General features: G+C 45.3%; 1 protein-coding gene across 2 annotated transcripts in view; it reads left to right on the top strand.

Annotated features, from left to right (window-relative positions):
- Positions 1–23,757, top strand: part of LOC311108650 (AT-rich interactive domain-containing protein 1B-like) — a 94,942-nt gene that overhangs the window by 14,293 nt on the left and 56,892 nt on the right. For both annotated transcript variants that reach the window (XM_084151344.1, XM_084151343.1), the window contains exon 4: positions 13,054–13,164. In XM_084151344.1, the coding sequence (XP_084007470.1) occupies positions 13,054–13,164 (111 nt within the window). The remainder of the gene's footprint in view (positions 1–13,053; positions 13,165–23,757) is intronic.

Genomic DNA, 23,757 nt, shown 5'->3' with positions numbered 1-23,757 from the left:
GGGATTTCATTGATTCAGTGAGTGTGTATGCGTCCCAAATGACACCCTATTCCCTATACAGTGCAGGGCTCTGGTCAGAGGTAGTGCACTATATAGGTCAGGGATCATCAACTAGATTCAGCCTCTGGACGATTTATTATATTATAATTTTTCTTGAGTGGATGGTCAGGTGCCGGAACATAATTACAAATAATCTGTAGACTGTAGATTGACAGCAAGAAGTCCAAACCTATATAATATTTGACTAAAACATAATAATTTCAAACCTTTGCTTATGTTTGAATACGATCACATCAGGGCGCCGGATAACGTGACCGGGAAGAATTTAATTTACCGGCCATTTGAGACATTTACCGGACCCGTATGCATTGGATGCATAACTCATTAGGGCGTCCACCCACATTGCTCAGAATGAAAATACATTTAGATTATGGTAATGCATCTTAACAGAACATGCAACTCGTGTAATGAAGCAGCCAATACATAAATGTCATTTTCAAACATTTGCCAAAATGCAATTTGCAGGAAAACACCAATCTAAACAGCGCACCTGATAGCGTTTCCATATGTGACAGAGATTCAAATCTCTGTTAGAATCTAAAGATGCAACAACTAATATGACTGGGATTGTGCCTTTGGCTTCTGGACAATGAAAGAAAGTTGATATGAAAACCAATAGACCAGGAGAGAAATGGCATAGTGGTTAGGGCTGGCCGATATATGGAATATGTTGATTAATTTGAATGTATGTTTTTGTGCGATATTCCAAATGCCTGTATCGCAGAATATTTTTTTTGTTTTTATGCGTGTTTATGTCCGCATGTTGTCTTTTTGGTCTCCTTCACTCCTTCTGTGCTGTGCACCTTCCCATTTACACCAGAGATCTGTATATAATGACGAGATGCTCACGTCTCTGCCCTAACAATGGGAGTCGTTGTCCCAAAGGCAGGAAGGCAGGCGACAAGTTTAGGTTCAAAATAAGATCATAGAAACGCATTGGGATTATTTTTGGACAGATTTTGGTGAGAGTGAAAGCTCTCGCTTCGCCTCTTTCTCCCAGGTCCCTCCCCCTACCACTCACAACAACAAAGATGAGAGATCACTTCTTCCTCTGACAAGCGGTTTCAACTCGCTATATTTGAGGTTTGGTCCAACAGAATCGGTCATATGGACACCGAAACACATGGAGACATTATTTTACTGTAATAGAGGAGAAGTTAACCTTTCGAACCATACCCTGTTCTTTTCAACTCCTCAAATGTTGAGCAGACACTACTAAAACGGATGTACCAATGAACATTCATTCTGGAAAATTAATGCTCAGTTTGTCGTGCGTGCATTACGGTACCACGTGTCAGCATTTTAGTCAAATAAAGATTGTTATACTAGCTGTTTAGTCTGTGTGTATAAATGTGCAATAAGCATAAAACAATTATAAAAGGAATTGGCAACTCGTTCTCATTCTGAGAAATGTTAGGCCACTTTATTTCAACATCTGAACAAAGTGGACAGGCTAGCATGCTGTTCAAACAGTTAGAGACTGACAGAAGGTTCTGTTCATAACAATTCAACTGTTTTGCCTTGTTAGCTGAATTCGGAGCTTGTGAAATTATACCTAGATCCAAGTTGGCTAAATTTGAAATATATAAATATTAGCTGGCTACTCGCTATCACGTGGGCTTGTGCTTGAGAGATTGTTTATGAGACCGGTGTTAATCTTCTATAATGCCTGCTACATTATTAGTGAATGTGCATTATGCATGGTTCTGGTTAAAGTTGAAACGAAAAGGGCATTTTTATAGACAGAACTGAAATTATTGCAAAAAAAAGCAGGTACAACTATTTTGATAATTTAAATTATTTTATGGTTGTGGAAGGCATATTCAGCCTAGGGATAATTTCACAAGCTCTGAATTCATTAGGTTATTGCTGACTGTTTTAAATGCAGTGTATTTGACCTTTTAATTGTACAACAATGCTTATTTAGAGAAAATATTTTACTAAATGTGTGTGTATGTGTGTATGTATGTGTGTGTATGTATATATATATATATATATATATATATATATATATATATATATATATATATATATATATATATATATATATATATATATATATATATATATATATATATATATATATATATATATATATACACACACACACACACACAGTGGGGGAAAAAAGTATTTAGTCAGCCACCAATTGTGCAAGTTCTCCCACTTAAAAAGATGAGAGGCCTGTAATTTTCATAGGTACACGTCAACTATGACAGACAAAATGAGGAAAAAAAATCCAGAAAATCACATTGTAGGATTTTTTAATGAATTTATTTGCAAATTATGGTGGAAAATAAGTATTTGGTCAATAACAAAAGTTTCTCAATACTTTGTTATATACCCTTTGTTGGCAATGACACAGGTCAAACGTTTTCTGTAAGTCTTCACAAGGTTTTCACACACTGTTGCTGGTATTTTGGCCCATTCCTCCATGCAGATCTCTTCTAGAGCAGTGATGTTTTGGGGCTGTCGCTGGGCAACACGGACTTTCAACTCCCTCCAAAGATTTTCTATGGGGTTGAGATCTGGAGACTGGCTAGGCCACTCCAGGACCTAGAAATGCTTCTTACGAAGCCACTCCTTCGTTGCCCGGGCTGTCATGCTGAAAGACCCAGCCACGTTTCATCTTCAATGCCCTTGCTGATGGAAGGAGGTTTTCACTCAAAATCTCACGATACATGGCCCCATTCATTCTTTCCTTTACACGGATCAGTCGTCCTGGTCCCTTTGCAGAAAAACAGCCCCAAAGCATGACGTTTCCACCCCCATGCTTCACAGTAGGTATGGTGTTCTTTGGATGCAACTCAGCATTCTTTGTCCTCCAAACACGACGAGTTGAGTTTTTACCAAAAAGTTCTATTTTGGTTTCATCTGACCATATGACATTCTCCCAATCCTCTTCTGGATCATCCAAATGCACTCTAGCAAACTTCAGACGGGCCTGGACATGTACTGGCTTAAGCAGGGGGACACGTCTGGCACTGCAGGATTTGAGTCCCTGGCGGCGTAGTGTGTTACTGATGGTAGGCTTTGTTACTTTGGTCCCAGCTCTCTGCAGGTCATTCACTAGGTCCCCCCGTGTGGTTCTGGGATTTTTGCTCACCGTTCTTGTGATCATTTTGACCCCACGGGGTGAGATCATGCGTGGAGCCCCAGATCGAGGGAGATTATCAGTGGTCTTGTATGTCTTCCATTTCCTAATAATTGCTCCCACAGTTGATTTCTTCAAACCAAGCTGCTTACCTATTGCAGATTCAGTCTTCCCAGCCTGGTGCAGGTCTACAATTTTGTTTCTGGTGTCCTTTGACAGCTCTTTGGTCTTGGCCATAGTGGAGTTTGGAGTGTGACTGTTTGAGGTTGTGGACAGCTGTCTTTTATACTGATAACAAGTTCAAACAGGTGCCATTAATACAGGTAACGAGTGGAGGACAGAGGAGCCTCTTAAAGAAGAAGTTACAGGTCTGTGAGAGCCAGAAATCTTGCTTGTTTGTAGGTGACCAAATACTTATTTTCCACCATAATTTGCAAATAAATTCATTAAAAATCCTACAATGTGATTTTCTGGAAAAAAAATTCTCAATTTGTCTGTCATAGTTGACGTGTACCTATGATGACAATTACAGGCCTCTCTCATCTTTTTAAGTGGGAGAACTTGCACAATTGGTGGCTGACTAAATACTTTTTTCCCCCACTGTACGTATATGAGAGAATCGCCCATAAGTTTAGGCCATATCGCCTAGCCCTAATAGTGGTGGGTCCAATAGGGAAGTAAATGGAAATTTGCCAAAATTATATTATTAATCCTGTCTATACAGAGAGGAATCAAGGATCATTAGCTTCTTAAATGGTTTTTGCTGTGGATTGTTTCAAATCACAAGCTCGTAGGCCTGTGCCTATTTGGAAAGCATGCAGTTTGGGCAGCGCACGTGGCAATAGGCCTAGCTGATTTTTGCGATGCGGCTGTCAGTGAAAAGCATCTAAAATATGTGTGAAGATAATGTGTCTTGAGAATAATAATTTTAAATGTTGAGACAAGAAGAAAGGGAGGGGTGTGTCAAAGATATAAGCGAGTCTCTCCAGAATAGCTCAGCTGTCTCTTGACAATTCCTGCCTATTCATTGTTTCATTGTGTGAATTGTTTGACACTTTTATTAATTCCCCATTACATGTGTCATCAGTAGTAAATGTAATCCCCGTCATTTGGTTACATTAATTTATGTTAATGTATTAATTAGTCATTTACAGTTCTCATTCTCGGAGTGGAAACGTTTGCAGAGTTTACAACCTGCTACACTTGTGAGAAAAAAGTTTTGGCTTATTTTATAACTATTTACGAGATTAGCAAAAAAATGTAATTGTCTTTTGTGTGGAGTGCTCCATGTGAGCAATGAGCATTTATCTGGTTTCTCTGTCCTGATAATGTTGAGGGAGAGCGCACGCACGCCTGAGAATGCATAGAAGTACCTGGCCTGCTCCTCGGAAATATATGAAAGTGTGTTTTTTTTAACATCCATTGTGAATGATAATATATTAAAACTATAGTTCCTCACAGTAAGCTATTTGAAAAATCTTCCCAACAATCTCCCCCTCGATAATCACCAATCCTCGGGGTGAAAGAGCAATGGAAGTTACAGGCCTACTGCTGCATTGGCCTATAGGCTATGAGTTCCATGTGCTCATTTCTTTAGCCGCCAATGGATCATGATGTATCAATGCATATGGCAGAGGCTGGAGATAGACTTTTAGATTTTATCATTTCAATTCAGATTTAACCACGTGACAATGATTTGGAGATACAAAAATGTTATTGAAATGAAACTGTTTCACGACAATGCGCATATGAAAATCATAACTAATCTTTCCCAACTTGAAAGTCACGCGCTGCCTTTTAAAGTCTTTAAGATAATTGCCTCCACGTTTCCATGGTCGGATTTTGCCTATAGGCTACTTTGAAGCAAGGTAAAACATGCCTCATAATATGAAATTAAACATTCAGGTTTTAAACAATTTAAGTATGTTTTCAAAATGCATACTACCTCCAGCTCACATTGTAAAGTGGTGAGTGACGCACTGCTAGCCTGTTTCCTACACTTAAATGGGAGAGTGCGCTAAAATTACCAGTTGAGAAATAAAAATAGTGGCTCTTTTTAATCGCGCACCAAAACTGTTTTTATCACGTGATTGCATTTAGAATTGTTGTGCAATGAATGGGCTTGCACGTATGATAGATGTTGGATAAATAAGATGCATGATGACTAACGAAAATACACACAGGCCAATTCCACTAAATTATGCAATTAACCTATAGACTGATAATCATGACGGTCAAATGTATTTCCATCAACTGGTATTTCCATCAATGAATAAAAAGCATTATTTTGCAAAGGGATTTTTTTCTTTCCGGTCATTTTTGGTAACACTTTTATCGGCTTTAAAAAAAATAATTATCAGCCAAAAGACATCAATTGCCAGCTAACGGCAACCCTGGATCACATATACAGTGGCTTGCGAACAGTGGCGGCTCCTGAAAAGATTCTCAGGGGGGGCAATTTTTCTGATGATTTAGGTGACCTACACACATTTTAAAAAAGATATGTCCAGCAACAACATGAAGACAGGGGCAGCATATAAGTCAATACCAGAAGCATTTATTGACTGATCTCAAAAGTGTTGGCTTACAAAAGCAAAATAAGTTATAAATAATAATAAATAAATAAAAATCAAGGGTGTTCTTTCACATTCCTCAACACTGCATAAACAATATGCATTTCCATAAAACACCTCATCTAATTGTGCCACAAAGTTGACAAGTCCAAGAAAAATACCAGGGTTGGTGGAGCCCTCAGTTTCATCTTTGCCTCGCAAAGCTAACTCAAACACTCCGCAAAACTTCACACACTGGATTAGCCGGCTGAGGATGTGGCGGTTCTTGCTAACCTCATCGTTGTGGCGGCGGACAGCTAGCCTCTATCCCTCATCCAGTTGAGTGGCAATGTTCACTCTCCCCAAAGCAGACAATCTCAAACAGCTATCCATGTGGGTCTTTGACAGCTCATGTTTCTTAATCTTTTCTGAAAGATGGTGTATGTCCGTTACACCAGTCGCTGTCCAAGCGGTGCTGTCTGCCGTGCCGCCTTCAGGGTGAAAGAGTAAGCAGGGGTAGCAGAAGACTGCATTAGCTACATCGCAGCCTGCTAGCCAGGTTTTTCGTTCGTACCAATTTTTGGAAAATCCTCGGGTGTAGGACTTTCCCCCTTTAGTAGAAACCTGTTGAATTATTAAATTTGGTCTGGGAGGTCCTAATTGTTTCGTTGCCAATTTATCTTGATTTGTTCGCCGACAAAAAGGAACTTCTTTCAAAGAGACAATCGAGTTGCACTGAACGCTAGCCATCTTGACAGTAGTACGTGAATTGATTGACGCTGCTACCCGCTCTTTTCTTAGTTACGTTCATGGTTATGTTACGTATGACGAAAGCGCGTAAGTGCAAGCCCTCCCGGAACCCATAGAGATTGTATTGAAAGATCTGATATTTGAAAAAAAAAGATTTTACATGAGAGTCTATGAGAGACTTCTGGGGCGATTTTCAACCTGACTGAAATCGCCCCAAAAGGGGCGGGGCCATTTGAAGCACGACTTTAGCCTGATTGGACATTTAGTGGTAGATCAGACGTCTAGATTAGAACACTGATAACTACTGTTGCCGTGATATAATTGATTAGAAAGAAAATCCCTTCCTTTTCCCGTTTGGCAGTGCGTCGCCCATATCGCCCTAATGAACACACCGCCCCTGCTTGCGAAAGTATTCACCCAACCCCTTGGCATTTTTCCTATTTTGTTGCCTTGGAATTAAAATTGATTTTTTGGGGGGTTGTATAATTTGATTTACACAACATGCCTACCACTTTGAAGATGCAAAATATTTTTTATTGTGAAACAAACAAGAAATAAGACAAAAAAACTGAACTTGAGCGTGCTTAACTATTCACCACCCCCCAATTACAGCTGCAAGTCTCTTGGGGTATGTCTCTATAAGCTTGGCACATCTAGCCACTAGGATTTTTGCCCATTCTTCAAGGCAAAACTGCTCCAGCTCCTTCAAGTTGGATGGGTTCCGCTGGTGTACAGCAATCTTTAAGTCATACCACAGATTCTCAATTGGATTGAGGTCTGGCCTTTGACTAGGCCATTCCAAAATATTTAAATGTTTCCCCTTAAACCAGTCGAGTGTTGCTTTAGCAGTATGCTTAGGGTCATTGTCCTGCTGGAAGGTGAACCTCCGTCCCAGTCTCAAATCTCTGGAAGTCTGAAACAGTTTTCCCTCAAGAATTTCCCTGTATTTAGCGCCAGAATGTCCCTGTATATAGCGCCATCCATCATTCCTTAAATTCTGACCAGTTTCCCAGTCCCTGCCGATGGAAAAACATATCCACAGCATGATGCTGCCACCACCTGGCTTCACGCCAGACATAGTATTTTCCTTGATGGCCAAAAAGCTCAATTTTAGTCTCATCTGACCAGAGTACCTTCTTCCATATGTTTGGGGAGTCTCCCACATGTCTTTTGGCGAACACCAAACGTGTTTTCTTATTTTATTTTTTTAAGCAATGGCTTTTTTCTGGCCACTCTTCCGTAAAGCCCAGTTCTGTGGAGTTTACGGCTTAAAGTGGTCCTATGGACAGATACTCCAATCTTTGCTGTGGAGCTTTGCAGCTCCTTCAGGGTTATCTTTGGTCTCTTTGTTGCCTCTCTGATTAATGCCCTCCTTGCCTGGTCTGTGAGTTTTGGTGGGCGGCCCTCTCTTGGCAGGTTGTGCTGCCATATTCTTTCAATTTTTTAATAATGGATTTAATGGTGCTCTGTGGGATGTTCAAAGTTTCTGATATATTTTTATAACCCAACCCTGATCTGTACTTCTCCACAACTTTGTCCCTGACCTGTTTGGAGAGCTCCTTCGTCTTCATGGTGCCGCTTGCTTGGTGGTGCCCCTTGCTTAATGGTGTTGCAGACTCTGGGGCCTTTAGAACAGGTGTGTGTATATATACTGAGATCATGTAACACTTAGATTGCACACAGGTGGACTTTATTTAACTAATTATGTGACTTCTGAAGGTAATTGGTTGCACCAGATCTTATTTGGGGGCTTCATAGCAAAGGGGGTGAATACATATGCATGCACCACTTTCCCGTTATTTATTTTAAATAATTTAGTTAAACAAGTAATTTTTTTCATTCCACGTCACCATTTTGGACTATTTTGTCCATTACATGAAATCCAAATAAACATCAATTTAAATTACAGGTTGTAATGCAACAAAATAGGAAAAACGCCAAGGTGGATGAATACTTTTGCAAGGCACTGTATTTCTCTATTATGCGTGGGAAAACCTTCAGGGCTCTACGATGACCTTTTTCCCAATGAGCACGTGTGCGCCTAAGTTTACATATTTAGGCGCACACAAGGACATTTAGGAGCACAATGAAAAATCTATTTGCGGTAACAAGATGTTTTCTTTGTACTAATGGTGTAAGCATGACGGTCATGAATATGCGGTCAGCGTATTCTCCATGGCACTCGCGTTGCGGTACAGTGAAGTAATCATTGCAACAATTATCATCTGGGTGATTTGTTTTCTAGGCACACTGGTACTCCTAAATAAAAATTCCAGGTCGCACAGCGAGTAAAATGGCCGCACTGTGATGATTTCCAAAATGTAAATCACTTGGAGCTGATTTGCTGGTGTTTTTACAGTCTTATGTCCTCCCCCCACACATTATTTTTGGGCTCAGAAAGCTAAATAAAATCACCAGTGGGCCACCAGTTGGGGAATCCTGACATAGGAATAGGGTGTCATTTGGAATGCATGCTGTGTGTTTGGGAACTGCAGCCAGGCAGCTTGGCTGTTATGACTCGTCTCAGTGAAGAACGGTCTACTGAGGGGTGAAGGATAAATCCTCTGTAGCTAGCTACCAAGGTCCAAGCCCGCCTCTGCATTTCACTGAGAATATTAATGCCGCTCTCAGCTTAGACTGGAGGTCACATTACGCTCGGCAGGAAGGATGATTTTGGCCTTAAAGTCGGCTTTACAGTAAAGAGTAGCTTTTCTCTCTCCGCTCCGTTTGACTGGATAAAGGCCTGTAGTTAATGAGAAGAGATGTGAACCCGGTCAGGCAGCCTTCCACTTCTGCGTCTCTATGGTAACAGCACACCCTCGAAGACCCTACAACTTGATGAGTATTTCCACAACTTGATGAGCGTTTTCTTCTCAAATGATTCACTAGAATTAATTGGTGATTAAGTGTCAGCGCCTATAAAACAGGCTTGAGTCTGCTAGAGCGTTGATTTACTGGGGGTATTTTACATTTACATCATTTAGCAGACGCTCTTATCCAGAGCGACTTACAAATTGGTGCATTCAACTTATGATAGCCAGTGGGACAACCACTTTTTTATTTATGGGGGGGAGGGGGGAGTAGAAGGATTACTTTATACTATTCCAGGTATTCCTTAAATAGGTAGGGTTTCAAGTGTCTCCGGAAGGTGGTCAGTGACTCTGCTGTCCTGGCGTCGTGGGGGAGCTTGTTCCACCATTGTGTAATGACTAGCATTCATCCGACACACTGGTTAGATGCAAATCTCTTTTAAAATAAGGAATGAAACTTTTTTTGTTTTTTGAGGCCATACAACAAGCATGATACGCGAAATAGACGTGATTACATAATGAACCGGTTGCTTGCTGACGACGGGCGTATTCTTGAGCACCCAGCGGACTGCTGCTTTGGGGAATAATAATAAAATGTACATTTTAGCACATGGCTGTTCTATTGCTTATACATTTCTAATGTATTCCCCGTTGACCTCAAACACATAAAGAGCCTGTCAGAGTTACTGATATGTTGCAACTCAAATGGCTCCCTATTCCATATATAGTGCACTACTTTTGACTAGAGCCCTATGTCCCCTGGTCAAATGTAGTGCACTATATAGGGAATAGGTTGCCATTTGGGATTAATCCATATTCTGTGATGCTTTGTTGCCAATGGATGAATTCTGTTTAATTTCCCTTAAATCACGCATCCCTCGCCCCTCGCCGTACTTCAAACAAATTCCCTCGGAACATATTTCATTACTGTGCAGCCAAGCATGTCAAAAGCAAAGGAATAGTCTTTAATGTGTAAGCTATGTGTAATATCACTGTCTCAGCCTGCCTGGTAAAGCTGAGAGCTTGTACAATACTGCTATGTATGCCTACATTACAGTGTATGAACATCCTTAATGATCTGGAAACGTAATTAAATAATGGAAAAACTGACTGGCTGAATTTCATGATTTTTTAAAATTTTATAATTTTGGATTTTTGTTCTATAATGCATGCAAACCCCAACTCCAATTTATCATCCAGCTTACGATGCATCTACAGATAAAACCCATGTTCATCCCAATGTATGCAGAACTCAAGTAGACACATCTGTTCCTTGGTGGGGGTGGGGGGGGGCGGAGTTGGCCTCTCGCTGGCTGCATACTTTCACTATGATTCGTTTCCTGTGCGCGGCCCTCCCAGACACACACACACAGAGTACATGCCCCGCTCCTCTCCACTGGCCCTCCCTGCCTGTTGAGGGAAATGGTCTTTATCGTGCCAGAGCAGCTGTTCCATACGGCTTGCATGTGAGCGAGTACGCCACAGCACTGATGGCATCATCAGAGTGTAAACATTGGCCTGAGTCTGACCTGGCCGTGACCCAGCTATCCCGGCACTCCACTTGAGTAAACCTCGCCAGCCCTCCTCGGTCTGTAAATATCTCACCAGGCTAACGGCCTAATGGCACTAGTTTGTACTGCTAGTCTGTACTTTTCTCCTTGCCTCATTTCAAACGGACTCAGATTCTCAATGAACTGGCTGGCCTCCTAAGAATTTGCTTACCTAAGGAAATGATAGGCTCTCGTTTTGAGGAAATCCTACAAAATCAATTAACCACAGAATATTTAATATCCGCTGAGTCACTGGGCTACATGTCAGTTTATACTAATCTGTATGATTTACATAAACAAAAAAGTACAAATCATCCCTTCTCCGCTCTTTGGGATTAAAGGCGGCAGTTTGTTGCCTGAGACTCCAGTACTTAACATTTTACTCCAGTATTTACCATTTTAACACAGTATCATGTTATTTGTGGGGTTAAAGTCAGCGATTGTCCTTAGACATACCCAGACCCAGTTACCGGCTGTGGTATAGTGTTGCCACCACTCTCTGCCTGTTCTTTGAGAGGTGTGTGTGTGTCCTGTTTAACGAAGCAGATGGAGAAGCGCGACACAGGCCTTCATAGGGGGGGGCATTTTAAATGTCAGCAGAAATGGATTAGTAAATTTCTGTTTCACTTCTCCTTCACCCTGCATCTCTCTCCTGTCCTCCTCTCTCGCGCTCCTCTCTCGCTCTCTGTCCTTCTCTCGCTCTCTGTCCTTCTCTCTGCCCTTCTCTCTCTCTCGCTGGCCTTCTCTCTCTCTCTCTCTCTTGCTGGCCTTCTCTCGCACTCTCTTGCTGGCCTTCTCGCTCTCTCTCTCTCTGTCCTCTGTCTCTCTCTCTCTCGGTCCTCTTTCTTTCTCTCTGTCATCTCTGTCCTTCTCTCTCTCGCTGTCCTCTCTCCCCTCTCTCTCTGTCCTTCTCTCTCTCTGTCCTCTCTCTCCTCTCCTCTCTCCTGTCCTTCTCTCTCTCTGTCATTCGCTCTCTCTCCCTCTGTCCTCTCTCTCCCCTCTCTCTCTGTCCTCCTCTCCTCTCTCCTTTCCTTCTCTCTCTCTGTCCTCCTCTCTCGCTCTGTCCTCTCCCCTCTCTCTCTGTCCTCCTCTCTCTCTCTGTCCTCTCTCCCCTCTCTCTGTCCTTCTCTCTCTCCTCTCCTCTCTCCTGTCCTTCTCTCTCTCTGTCATTCTCTCTCCCTCTGTCTTCTCTCTCCCCTTCTCTCTCTCTGTCTTCTCTCTCCCTCTCTGTCCTCTCTCTCTGTCTCTCTCCTCTCCTCTCTCCTGTCCTTCTCTCTCTCTGTCATTCTCTCTCTCCCCCTGTCCTTTTCTCTCTCTCCCTCTGTCCTCTCTCTCTCCCCTCTCTCTCTGCCCTTCTCTCTCTCTCTCCCTCTGTCCTCTCTCTCTCTCCCCTCTCTCTGTCCTTCTCTCTCTCTGTGTCCTCCTCTCTCGCTCTCTCTCCTCTCCCCTTTCCTTCTCTCTCTGTCCTCCTCTCTCTCTCTCGCTCTGTCTCTCTCTGTCTCTCTCTGTCTTCTCTCTCCGTCTTCTGTCTCTCTCTCTCTCCTCTCTTTCCCTCTTTCTCACCCCCCCTCTCTCCCTCCTCTCTCGCTGGCCTTCTCTCTCGCTCTCTCTGGCCTTCTCGCTCTCTCTCCCTTTGTTCTCTCTCTCTCTCTGTCCTGTCTCTCTCTCTCTCTCTGTCCTGTCTCTCTCTCTCTCTCTGTCCTGTCTTTCTCTCTCTCTCTGTCCTCTCTCTGTCTTTCTCTCTCTCTCTGTCCTCTCTCTGTCCTTCTCTCTGTCCTCTCTCTGTCCTTCTCTCTTTCCTCTCGCCTGTCCTCTCTCTCCCTTTCCTCTCGCCTGTCCTCTCTCTCCCTCTCCTCTCTCTGTCCCCTCTCTCCCCCTCCTCTCCTCTCTCTCCTGTCCTTCTCTCTCTCTCCCTCTTTCTCTGTCCTCTCTCCTGTCCTTCTCTCTCTCCTGTCCTTCTCTCTGTCATTCTCTCTCTCTCTGTCCTCTCTGTCTCTCCCTCTCTGTCCTCTGTCTCTCTCTCTCTCTCTGTCTCTCTCTGTCCTTCTCCCCTCTCCTTTCCTTCTCTCTATGTCCTTCTCTGTCTCTCCCCTCTCTCCTTTCCTTCTCTCTATGTCCTTCTCTGTCTCTCCTGTCCTCTCTCTCTCCTCTCTCTCTCGCCTCTCTCCTGTCTTTCTCTCTCTCCTCTCTCTCTCCCCTCCCTCTCTCCTCGCTCCTGTCCTTCTCTGTCTGTATAGGAGGTGTCACAGGAGGTCTATGGCAACAGGGGCCATTCTGCTTTGACCCCTGGGAAGCCCAACCATGAGGAGATGGGCCTCAGCCAGCAGGACAGACCCTCCAGTCTACCTGTAAGTCCACTTCACAGTATCTGAAAAACACCAGCAAACACTGCACCACAAAATGTGCTAGTCTACTCCACAGCCACTGGAAACGCATACTGCACAGCACTCGACCTGCACCACAAAATGTACTGAGGGAACTGCAACACATACACATCCAGGGTTTTAGTTTACTTCCTCAATTGACTGCCTTCAATTCGAATTAAGCTCAACCCTGAGGCACACACACACACCGTAGACATTCTGCGTCAGCCTACCCATTGCATATTTATTGCAGGGCAGGAGCCATGTCCTTAACACTTGTCAGGGCTGACATTACCTTTTGGTTCCTTGCCACTGCTTTAAAAAGACCACAGTGCTTTAACTGGGGCCACCGTGGGACTCCGACCCTGTCTGGAAAACACAACTGTCACTTATTATTACTGAGGACTGGAGCCCTGGACTGTGTCCCAAATGGCACCCTATTCACTATAAAGTGCACTACTTTTGAAAAGGGTCCCTCTGGTCAAAAGTAGTGCACTATGGGATATATGGTGCCATTTGGGAGTCAGATCTAGACTATAGTTCTCTTCAGACGACACCAAGGGGCTGGTTTTCCAGACACAGATTAAGCTTAGTCCTGCATTATGTCAGCAATAGGGTGCCATTTGGGACTTGGCTCTAGTCTCCCACTAACACTGAGGGCTGGTTCTCCATGGCTGTTGAGCTGACTTAGCCCACACAAGCCTTATTTAGGCTTCTGTCTTATGGAGGAGGGTTGGAGAGCGCGAGGGTGTGGAAGGGCCTGCTGGCTCGGTTCAGCTTTCCTGCTGCATTCTCTCCTCTGCTCTGCCATGTCTCAGTGCTCAACTGAGTTGTCGGCACACCATTGGAGCACTGGCACGTCAGTCAGGGTGGGCCCACGGCTCACTGAGCCAATCGGAGCTCTTCCTCGTTGCTCCCATGCACTTATTTTTCCTTCTGTGTCAGATAAACTTGTCGATTTGACTGTCCATTTCATAGCTACTGATACAGCGTTGTTTTGGCTTGACAGTCAACGGATGTGGACATGGCTGCGTTTCAGTGGTTCTCCTGCACCACTAAGCACTCCCTCATCCTTTCTCTTGTTCTGCCCCTCTCTCTCCATCATTCTCGCTCTCTCTTCCTATTCATCTTTCTCTTCCTCTCACTCATTCCCCCCGTTTCTTTCTCTTCCTCTGTCTTCCTCTCTCTCCCTTTTCCCCCTTCTCTCTTCCTCCCTCATCCCCTCTTCTCCTCTTTCCCTCCCTTCCTCTCTCCTCCCCTTCTACCCTTCTACTCCCACGCTTTCCCATAGATTTTCCTTCCCTCTCCTAAGAGGGAGAAATCATTATGGAAGTCGACTTAAGAGTAATTGCCGGATATTATTTAGGCCAAGCGTGGCAGCCGAGATGTAAGCACAGAATTTCAATGCTGGATTCGATTTCAAAGGGTAATTTGGATTGATTAGAGTGTGGAATCCTGTTTTGGTCTCGTGATTCTCTTGGGCATCATTCAGGCAGGGTTTAAATATGCCCTTTTCTATGAAACCCATGCTTTCTATCTGTGATGATGGCATATTGCCTGCCAGCTGTTTAAAGATCATCAGTTAATTATACATTTGTCTCACATTGGAGTTCCCTCCTGTCCCTGGTGACGGTGTAAGTCATGCACTCAGTGCCTGATAAACCAGTGTGTGTGTGGATAGCTGGTGAGTGTTGACTTGTAGACATGCTGTGTGGCCTGCAGTTTTGTACATACTTATGTCATGCAGTGTGTGTGCAGGCAGAGAATCCTTCAATTTACAGTATTTATCACTGTGTCATCACGAAACAATGGCACCGTGCCAAGGTATACATTATTATTTTTTTTTTACACGGCCCACAGTTGCTTGCGTGCTCACAGGTAGTATTATATTACGGTAATATTCTTCAGATAACTTTCTAACCCTGTCGACACTTTCATATTTGTCCATTTGACTACCACAGGTAATTGTGTTGAAACGTATGTGTAGACCAGACCTGCATGCTGGTAAAGAGTGGCTCTGAAAAGAGTGAATAGGTACTGTACTTCCAATGCCACTGCTGAGTCCTCTCATTGGTTTGTGTCCTAATCAGATATAGCAGTCATCCCACCCCCAGGGTATGTAGTGTCTATAACTGTAATGTGGTTCACCCTGTCACCGTCACGGCCAGCCCTCTTCCCTAGATAGTGCACTACTTCTGACCAGGGCCCATGCGAACTATGTGGGGAATAGGGCGCCATTTGGGCTGTACGTCCTGTCACAGTCATGTCATGGCCACCAGCAACCCAGCGCCGTCTGTAGTTCATCACCAGCTGCCAGACGTAGACCAGGAGCAACTCTCTCCCCCCTCCTCCTCTCTCCCTCCTCCCCTCTCTCCCTCCTCTCTCTCCCCCCTCCTCCTCTCTCCCCCCTCCTCCTCTCTCCCTCCTCCTCTCTCCCCCCTCCCCTCTCTCCCCCCTCCCCTCTCTCCCCCCTCCCCTCTCTCCCCCCTCCTCTCTCTCCCCCCTCCCCTCTCTCCCCTCCTCTCTCTCCCCCCTCTCCCCCCTCCTCTCTCTCCCCCCTCCTCTCTCTCCCCCCTCCCCTCTCTCCCCCCTCCCCTCTCTCCCCCCTCCCCTCTCTCCCCCCTCCTCTCTCTCCCTCCTCCCCTCTCTCCCTCCTCTCCTCTCTCCCTCCTCTCTCTCCCCCCTCCTCTCTCTCCCCCCTCCTCTCTCTCCCCCCTCCTCTCTCTCCCCCCTCCTCTCTCTCCCCCCTCCTCTCTCTCCCCTCTCCCCCCTCCCCTCTCTCCCCCCTCCCCTCTCTCCCTCCTCTCTCTCCCCCCTCCTCTCTCTCCCTCCTCCCCTCTCTCCCTCCTCTCTCTCCCCTCTCCCCCCTCCCCTCTCTCCCCCCTCCTCTCTCTCCCCCCTCCTCTCTCTCCCCCCCCCCCCCCCTCCCCTCTCTCCCCCCTCCTCTCTCTCCCTCCTCCCCTCTCTCCCTCCTCTCTCTCCCCCCCTCCCCTCTCTCCCCCCTCCTCTCTCTCCCCCCTCCTCTCTCTCCCCCCTCCTCTCTTTCCCCCCTCCCCTCTCTCCCCCCTCCTCTCTCTCCCTCCTCCTCTCTCTCCCTCCTCTCTCTCCCCCTCCCCTCTCTCCCCCCTCCCCTCTCTCCCCCTCCCCTCTCTCCCCCCTCCTCTCTCTCCCCCCTCCTCCTCTCTCCCCCCCTCCCTCCCCCCCTCCTCCTCTCTCCCCCCTCCTCTCTCTCCCCCCTCCTCCTCTCTCTGGCCCCCCCCCCTCTCTCTCTCTCTCTCTGGCAATCTCGCTCTCGCCCCCTCGCTCTCTCTCTCTTGCCCCCTCGCTCGCTCTCTCTTGCCCCCTCGCTCTCTCTCTCTTGCCCCCTCGCTCGCTCTCTCTCGCCCCCTCGCTCGCTCTCTCTCTCGCCCCCTCGCTCGCTCTCTCTCTCGCCCCCTCGCTCGCTCTCTCTCTCGCCCACTCGCTCTCTCTCTCGCCCCCTCGCTCGCTCTCTCTCGCCCCCTCGCTCGCTCTCTCTCGCCCGCTCGCTCTCTCTCTCTCGCCCCCTTGCTCGCTCTCTCCCTCGCTCGCTCTCTCTCTCGCCCCCACCTCTCTCTCGCCCCCTCTGCCTCTCTCTATGCCCGCTGCTGCTAGCACTCCTCCTCAGGCTGCCTTTAAAGTTAGGTCGCTGCTGGTGTTGCCATGGTGACATGGCTGAGGAAATCGGCCTCTTCAGAAATATGCATATTCTAGCAACTGATTGATGTACTAATCACATTGATGTACTAATCACCCCCCCCCCCCGCTGCAGTTTTTTGGCACGATGGAACATGATGGGTATTAGAGTTTAAACTTAAATCCAAATCAACAATTCCTGTGTTTCACTTAGATATATTATTATTTACAGTCTGTTTTTTTGTTTTCAAGTGTCATGAATTTTAATAGAATTCCTGTGAAATGTGACATGATATTAAACTCTCTCGGGAACCGTCGTTTCATCTTTGTTTTCTTTTCAAGCCGTAATCAAATCTACTTCGTCTTTCCCAGCGCCATTGTAAACAGGCCAAGCTGGATGCTCCATCGGAATCCAGGAGGGAGGCAGCGAGCAGCGAGGCTTTGAACAGTGCCTGTAAATCTTTTTGAAGGCGTGCACGAAGGCGCTCATCTCCCCCCCCATTTGGGACGCAGACTCCCTCACCCCGGAGACTTCCCTTAAAACAGTGGCGATAAAGAGATGACGCTCACGGCCCGGAAAAAATGGACTTCCGTAAATATACAATAAAATACGACTTTGAGAATTTTGCGTGGTTGCTTAAAAGCCCAGGGTGGTTGAAAAAATAGGTTTTGTGGCGTTTACTCAATTCTGCCTAAGCTACACCTTACAAATACGATTTTCCATACATCTCAAAGCAAGTGCATGAACATATACATTGTTGTTATGTATGCCCATTGCCCAAGTTCGCTAAATGATTTCCCAACATAGTTAAACTACAGCTTGGTATCTTACAACCATCCAGGCCTTTCTGTAGCTGAAGGCTATATCAGAGATGGGCTGTGTCTCAAATGCCACACTATTCCCTATATAGTGCACTACATTTTAACAGAGCCCTATGGGCCATGGTCAAAAGTAGTGCACTACATGGGGAATAGGGTGCCATTTGAGACGTTACCTAAATCAGAGATGGTGAGCACTACACCCCACTGCAGATCCCCCTAGGATCCTCCACACTCCTCCGAAGACTAAGTAGTATGCGCCTCCTGAGACGTACACAAACACACACAGCCTTCCGCTATTCCATTTAGGACAGATGAAGGCCCTGGCTTTAGCTGAATGTTGTTGCAGGTGGCAGGCAGCTCTCTCTATAAACTGGGAGTGTTTGTGTCTTGCCTGTTGCGGCAGAAAGCCCAGATTGTGTTGTAATCTTGTGTCCTGATGCCTGTGTTATTAAAACAGCTCCTACGCAGTGCTGCTCTGGGCTTTCAGACACACACACACACACACACACACACACACACACACACACACACACACACACACACACACGGCAGGCTTTCAGACCCCACCATGTGATGGGCACCAAGCTGGAGCGCTGGACCATCGCCAGGTCTCGTGTGTGTGTGTGTGTGTGTGTGTGTGTCATAGTAGTGTATGAGTTATTCCAGTAGGACCCTGAGATTGTTTCACAGTCCCTGAATGTTTTTTCTACCTCTCAGTGCTCTGGTCTTGCATGTGATAACAGGCAGGTCATGAAGCATTTACAATCGTAAATAGAGCTATAACAATTGATAGCGGTGTTCACCTAACAAGAGAATTCAGTGTTACCATCAATGACAATGATGGAATAGATATGCCATAATACCCCACACCTTTTTGGGGAGATAGTAGATTGGAGCCAACCGAGCTGGATAGTGGATCTAGCCCATAACCGGAGTTATGACCGGGAATATAAGGTTGATTTACGACGTGATGCAAGTGTCACATGGGTGAGCTGCTATTTAATGCCTGTATAAAATGGATAAAACTGACCATAAAATAGAACACATTTATAGGCAGCAAATGCGTGTAATTTTGGCTAGATGGTCATGTCTATATGGCCACTTTACACATGGCTGCTTTAGTGATAAACCAGTGACATTTTGCTCTACCAACCAATAACAACCTGGCTTTTGTTTCAAGAAAAATTCCTAGTCTGCCACAAAACTCATGATGGTTTATTGATTTACCAGAGGTGTTGAAGTATGAACCAATGGTGGAAGAAATGTGTGGAAACGGCAACTGGCTCTGTGGGAAGGGGCTGAGACTGAGAGGTTAGATGGATCTTAGTGAATTACTCTTCTCTGGGTGCATCCCAAATGTCACCCTATTCCCTACATACCTTTGACCAGAGCCTTATGGGTAGTGCACTAAATAGGGAATAGGGTACCATTTGGGAGGCATACTCTGTTTCTCTCTGTTTTATAGGCCTGAAGGCAAGCAGCAGTAGCCACAAATCCCAGGGTGTCCGCGGGTCCTTAAAAAGTATTAGTCTTAAATACATTTATCTGATTTAAAGGCCTTAAGTCTTAAAATGTCTAATTCATTTTTCATAGGTCGTAAAAATATTGTCCCGCTGCAAAATTGTTGCCACCATGGGAATTATTATTATTATTTTTTTTAAACATCAGATAATACTAGAGGCGCACTTTCAAGATGTTAGAGAGCTCTCCAACCACGTGTTAGAGAGCTGTCCAACCACGTGTTAGAGAGCTGTCCAACCACGTGTTAGAGAGCTGTCCAACCACGTGTTAGAGAGCTGTCCAACCACGTGTTAGAGAGCTGTCCAACCACGTGTTAGAGAGCTCTCCAACCACGTGTTAGAGAGCTCTCCAACCACGTGTTAGAGAGCTCTCCAACCACGTGTTAGAGAGCTCTCCAACCACGTGTTAGAGAGCTCTCCAACCACGTGTTAGAGAGCTCTCCAACCACATGTTAGAGAGCTCTCCAACCACGTGTTAGAGAGCTCTCCAACCACGTGTTAGAGAGCTCTCCAACCACGTGTTAGAGCTCTCCAACCACGTGTTAGAGCTCTCCAACCACGTGTTAGAGCTCTCCAACCACGTGTTAGAGAGCTCTCCAACCACGTGTTAGAGCTCTCCAACCACGTGTTAGAGAGCTCTCCAACCACGTGCGGCTCTGTGTGCACACGTCATGTGCGTGTGCAAGTCGGGTCGTTGCCAGAGGAGAGAGGTGAGTGCAAGGTAGCCTATACAATTTGATAGATAACAATACTAACTAGAGCTGGGCTGATGAACCAAAAATTACAGACATCGTCCTCTTACCGAAGCCATTTTGCTTATGTCGGTGATTAGGCTACAAAATGTTCCTGCATATTTTTTGGTTTGAAAACCATTATTTGGGCAACAGTAATGTGCATTATCCTGCTTCCTCCAATGAAAGTTTTGAGTTGTATTTTATTTTATTAGGATTCCCATTAGCCGACACAAAACGAAAAATACATTACAGACAAAATACTTTTTATAATTGACATACATTTAAAAACATTAACGTGTGAGACAGTATCTGTCCCTGGTTCTCTGCTGGCTCTCACTCCCTCACCCTTTGTACACGGAGTGAAGAGAGAGATGCATTCTGATAAGCACAAGCATACTGACAGTTAACCAACATTTTGAAATGTAATTGCGGGAAAGACGCTGTTTTTAAAACAACTACTGTTGTTAAAAAAGAGGAGTGTCTCAGCTTTGTGAGTATAACACTAACAATTATTTCTCAATTGTCAGTAAAGAGGAAATAACACCACTTTACAAATGAAGTATGTAATTGAGATGATGCGCCAATGGAGCTGAGCGCGCCATTTGTGGTGAATACAGAAAGTAGCCTATATAGGCCTACCAATGGCATGTCTATCTAGCAACAATCTTTACATTATGCATTCCCTGAACATGTTAGATGAAATAGCTAGCTTCTTTCATGTCTTACTTGGCACTGGAAAAAGTCAGTCTAGAGCCCTCCTGCTTAGCTACCTTGTGAAGTACAGTATAGCCATTTGATACCTGATTCACTGAATGAGGTAATTCTTTTATTAGACCTTTTGGTTGTAGGCTAATGTTCTAATGTTGTAGTATAATTAAGCAATAAAGCCAGAGGGGATGTGGTATATGGCCAATATACCACAGCTAAGGGCTGTTATGCACGACCCAACACGGAGTGCCTGGATACAGCCCTTAGCCTTGGTATATTGACCATATATCACAAACCCTGAGGTGTCTTATTACTATTATAAACTGGTTACCAACGTAATTAGAGCAGTAAAAATAAATGTTTTGTCATACCCGTGGTATATACCACGGCTTTCAGCCAATCAGCATTAAGGGCTCGAACCACCCAGTTTATAATACCCCCAGGAGAGCTACTGGGTGTGGAGACTTTTGTTCCAGCCCTACTCTAACACACCAGATTGTACAAATCAACTGCTCAACAGGACCTTGTTAAAGGAAAGGTTCACCCATTTGAATGTTTATATTGTTTTTGTGCATCTCTGAGTGATGTTCTATCGATTCCCTGGGTCATTTCATGTTTTCATGTGTATCTGAGTTATTGCCATTCAAGCAGGCAGAAATCCGTCCGGTATGATGTAGCACCGTGATAAAGTCACTCTCACTACACTGGAAGGTAATAGGAATAATATTTTTAGATCACGAAAACCATCGTACATGTCAGATTTCAATACTGGCCGATGTCATAGCTTGGGAGGATGTCTTCTCTCTAATGAGCCATTGATCATATTTTTGCGATATTCCTACGTCGAGAAGTTTGTAATTTAAAGGAGGGTAGCACATTTTCCCTATTGGTCTGCCTCTTTAGTCCAGAATGCATTGCAGGGTGCTGTTGCCAGAGATATTATAGAAAGGAGATAGGAATCCAATGAATGAAGGACCGTACAACGCCCCACCCAGCAGGCTGTTGACCAATCGCATTCACGGTGTCATGCTGCATCACGCGGTTGCTAAACTAATCGTCACGCAATCCCTTCTCAAAGTCAGTGTATATGTCGAGAAACGTGTTTATTTTTCTCAAGTACGTAATGCCACGGTTCCAAAGCTATACGATACTACAGATGGCAAGTTAATTATCTCACATCTGGGAAAATATTTGTTATGTTGTACTTCTTGTTGATGAAATTTGTGCTAATGTTGGGTTTTTGAGCTAGCGCCCAATAGACTCCCATTTACTCCTTGAAGGAGAGCGCTCCTTGTCCCAGAATCGCCCACAATGCACCCGTGGCCCATTGACGTAGCATGGGCAACGTTTCCCATCTCCTCAAAAGTATATCTGCCGTCGCGAATGTTAGACCACTTGAGCCCTGGTATCATATAAACACACATAACATATGGGAAAATGTGTAGAATTGCAGAACATTTGCTTTTAAACTGCTCCACCAACAAGAGGGCTTGCGACGTGGGGGTTTGTTACTACACTGATCATTGACAATGTCCATCTGGACTTTTTTCCGCCTAGGAAATTTGTGTGACCGGACCTTCTCAAATAGTACTTGAGTTACCCCTGCTTTAGGGGAAATAATAATTATTTCTCATCTACTGTATGAGAGGCAATCTGAATTATCTATTCTCAGTCTGTGTCCCAAATGGCCTCCAGTTCCCTATATAGTCCCTATTGGTCCTGGTCAAAAGTAGCTCACTATATAGGAAATATGGTGCCATTTGGGACGCAACCTATGTGAAACGATGTCTCCTCACCTGGCCTAGAAATAGATCAGTGGAGACGAAGAGGAACTCTACTGACCAGGCTGATTATGGAAGAGAACAGTGCTGGAAGAGGAAATGGTGACGCACACAGCCCTCTAATCTGATCTACCCAGCATGAACCATCTCTCTCGGTCTAGCTCTCGCTCTCTCTCGTTCTCTCTTGCCTCTTTCATACACACATACACTAGGCGTTTTGTTGATGCCTTGCCCTTGTACACCCACGTATCCTTCAGGTTTTCATCAGTTTGTTCTTCTCTCTCCCTCGTGTGTTCTGCGTCTCACTCCTACAGTAAACACTCTTAGGCTTGCCGTTTGCGAACCTCGTGCTTCTAGGATGCTGACCTTTCGCCAGCTCGTGTCAGGCCCCATTGATTTCTCCCATATTGCTTCACTTCTCCTGAATCACCAATGCCGTCCTGTAAACAAACAGCCAGTGTTTGTGTGCAATGCAGTGTTCCTGTCTCTCTTCGGTCTCCTCACCGGCCATTTACACGCTAGCCCTCATGTGGGTGTTAGCAAGCAAGCTAGGTAGTGTTACATAACAACAGCCATTTTCAGTCAATCCAGTAGGGGTTGGAAGCAATGGTGAGCTCTGATTGGTCACTCGTGTCGCGATTTCGCGGAGGATTTGAGTACAGTACAGCTTTCCAGAACTTTAGTCCCGCCCTGTTCAGCTCCCTTGCCTATGCTCGCATCACTCAGCGGTCCACCCACCCTCCCCGCTTCTCTCGCTTTCCTTCCATTGAAAGTGAATGGCTTCCGATGTTTCACCGCACAGTGCCTCTTCCTAGTGTAAACGCAGTCAGTCTGCGACGTCTCCTCCATTCACTTCTATAGCCCTGACCTCCCCAGATCAGCGATGGCTGTGATTGTGCCCTTTATCACTGATGCAGCCATTCCAGTTCCATTCTGAAACTGATGAATATGAGAAGCCATGGGAGCCTGTCATAACGGTCTTCTGTTCTCAGTCAGCCAGGTGTTCCCTATGGAGCCCAGACAGAATGGGCTCCTCTCGGCTTCAGTCTACGTCCCAAATGGCACCCTATTGTCTTTTATAGCGCTCTACATTTGACCAGGGTCCATACACCTCTGGTCAAAAGTGGTGCACTATAAAGGGAATAGGGTGCCATTTTGGACGTGGGCTCTGTTTGACACGTGTCTGTTCAGCAGGGGAAATCTGCCAGTTCTGTCTGAATACAAGGCATGTTAACCCCCCCACTGTAGGTGATTTCTCAGTTTGATCTGCCAAGAGGATGCTGTCAGGATGGAGTGACCTGCGAGACACACTACACACCTCCATCACACTGACAGGATGACAAGCGCTTCACGGGACAC

Source organism: Coregonus lavaretus (genome assembly GCF_964263955.1).
Source record: "Coregonus lavaretus genome assembly, chromosome: 33".
Lineage (NCBI taxonomy): Eukaryota > Metazoa > Chordata > Actinopteri > Salmoniformes > Salmonidae > Coregonus > Coregonus lavaretus.
This window is presented reverse-complemented; position numbering and strand designations above follow the sequence as displayed.